Source organism: Olea europaea, chromosome 18 (assembly GCF_002742605.1).
Source record: "Olea europaea var. sylvestris chromosome 18, O_europaea_v1, whole genome shotgun sequence".
NCBI lineage: Eukaryota > Viridiplantae > Streptophyta > Magnoliopsida > Lamiales > Oleaceae > Olea > Olea europaea.
The window spans coordinates 6,568,506-6,569,832 of record NC_036254.1 but is presented as its reverse complement, the minus strand read 5'-3'; the positions used below and the strand labels follow the sequence as shown (position 1 = coordinate 6,569,832).

The window sequence follows — 1,327 nt, the reverse complement described above, 5'->3', positions numbered from 1 at the left end:
GACAAATAGGACATGCAATTTTTCCTTTGACGGGCCATCCAGATACATTTCCGTACGCAGGAAAGTCATGTATTGTCCACATCAAAATAGCTTTTAAGTTAAATGTAGACTTCGCAACTGCATCATACATCTCAACCCCATCACTCCATAACAATATTAAGTCATCGATAAGTGGTGCCAAATAAATATCTATGTCATTACCTAGCTGCTTTGGTCCCGGGATTAATAAACTCAACATCAAATTTTCCTTCGACATGCATGATGACGGAGGCAAGTTGTATATAGTTAAAATAACTGGCCAACAACTATATTTAGAGCTAAGATCTTTGAAAGGATTGAATCCATCGGTGGCAAGACCCAATCTAATATTTTGAGGATCTAACGCAAAATGTGGCCACCTTCTGTTTATCATTTCCCATCCCAGTGAATCAATTGGATGCCTCATTTTACCGTCTGAACTCTTATTATTTGAGTGCCATCTAAGTTGTTTTGCCATCTCTTCTATTCCAAACATCCTCTTAAGTCTTGGTATGAAAGGGAAATAACGCAAGACTTTTGCTGGAATTTTTTTTTGAACTTTCTTAGTTTGTTGGTTAACTTTCCATCTTGAGCAACCACATTTTGGACATAATTCAACATGTTCAAGCTCCTTCCTATATAGACAACAATCATTCAAGCAAGCATGTATCTTCTCATAGCCAAGATTAAATGTGTTGACAAGTTTTTTCATCTCATAAAATGAGTTAGGAAGTGTATTATTTTGTGGTAACATGTCCCGCACAAGATGTATGAGTTCATTGAAACCATTATCTGATAAACCATGTGCAGCTTTATGTTTAAACATAGCAACTGAAGCTGACATCTTCGTAAACGCCATACAACTAGGATACAAAGGAGTTTTCGCATTGCTAACTAAACGTTGAATGTCTTCCTCTGTTCCATCATGAGGATTTTCAGAATCTACATCATGTTGCGTATAGAAGTCCCTAAACATCCTACATGACTCAGGCATTTCTACATCGACCAAATTTGATTTACTTGGTTTTTCTCCATGAAATACCCAATCAGTGTACGTAGGATCCATACCCTTAATAATCAAATGTTCATATACTATTTCATAGTTGTGATGCTTTAGATTCCTACACTTGATACAAGGGCATCCTATCATTTCTGAATTTAGAGTTTCACAAGCTAGTTCTACAAACTTCCGTGCTCCATCTCTATATTGTTCTGAAAATCTACAACAACAATTGTATGATCATTTTATATTATTGTTAAATTTTGAAACTAGATTTATAAGATTTTGTTTCAGACAGTAACCTTGATA

At 35.5% G+C, this 1,327-nt stretch overlaps 1 protein-coding gene across 1 annotated transcript in view; it reads right to left on the bottom strand.

The window, feature by feature from the left end:
• Nucleotides 1–98: 98 nt before the first annotated feature.
• LOC111366669 overlaps nucleotides 99–1,327 on the bottom strand; it is a 4,803-nt gene continuing 3,574 nt past the window's right edge. Inside the window, exons 2-3 of the mRNA XM_022987377.1 lie at nucleotides 237–1,238; nucleotides 99–117 (exon numbers count right to left, since the gene is read on the bottom strand). Of these exons, the coding sequence (XP_022843145.1) occupies nucleotides 99–117; nucleotides 237–1,238 (1,021 nt within the window). The remainder of the gene's footprint in view (nucleotides 118–236; nucleotides 1,239–1,327) is intronic.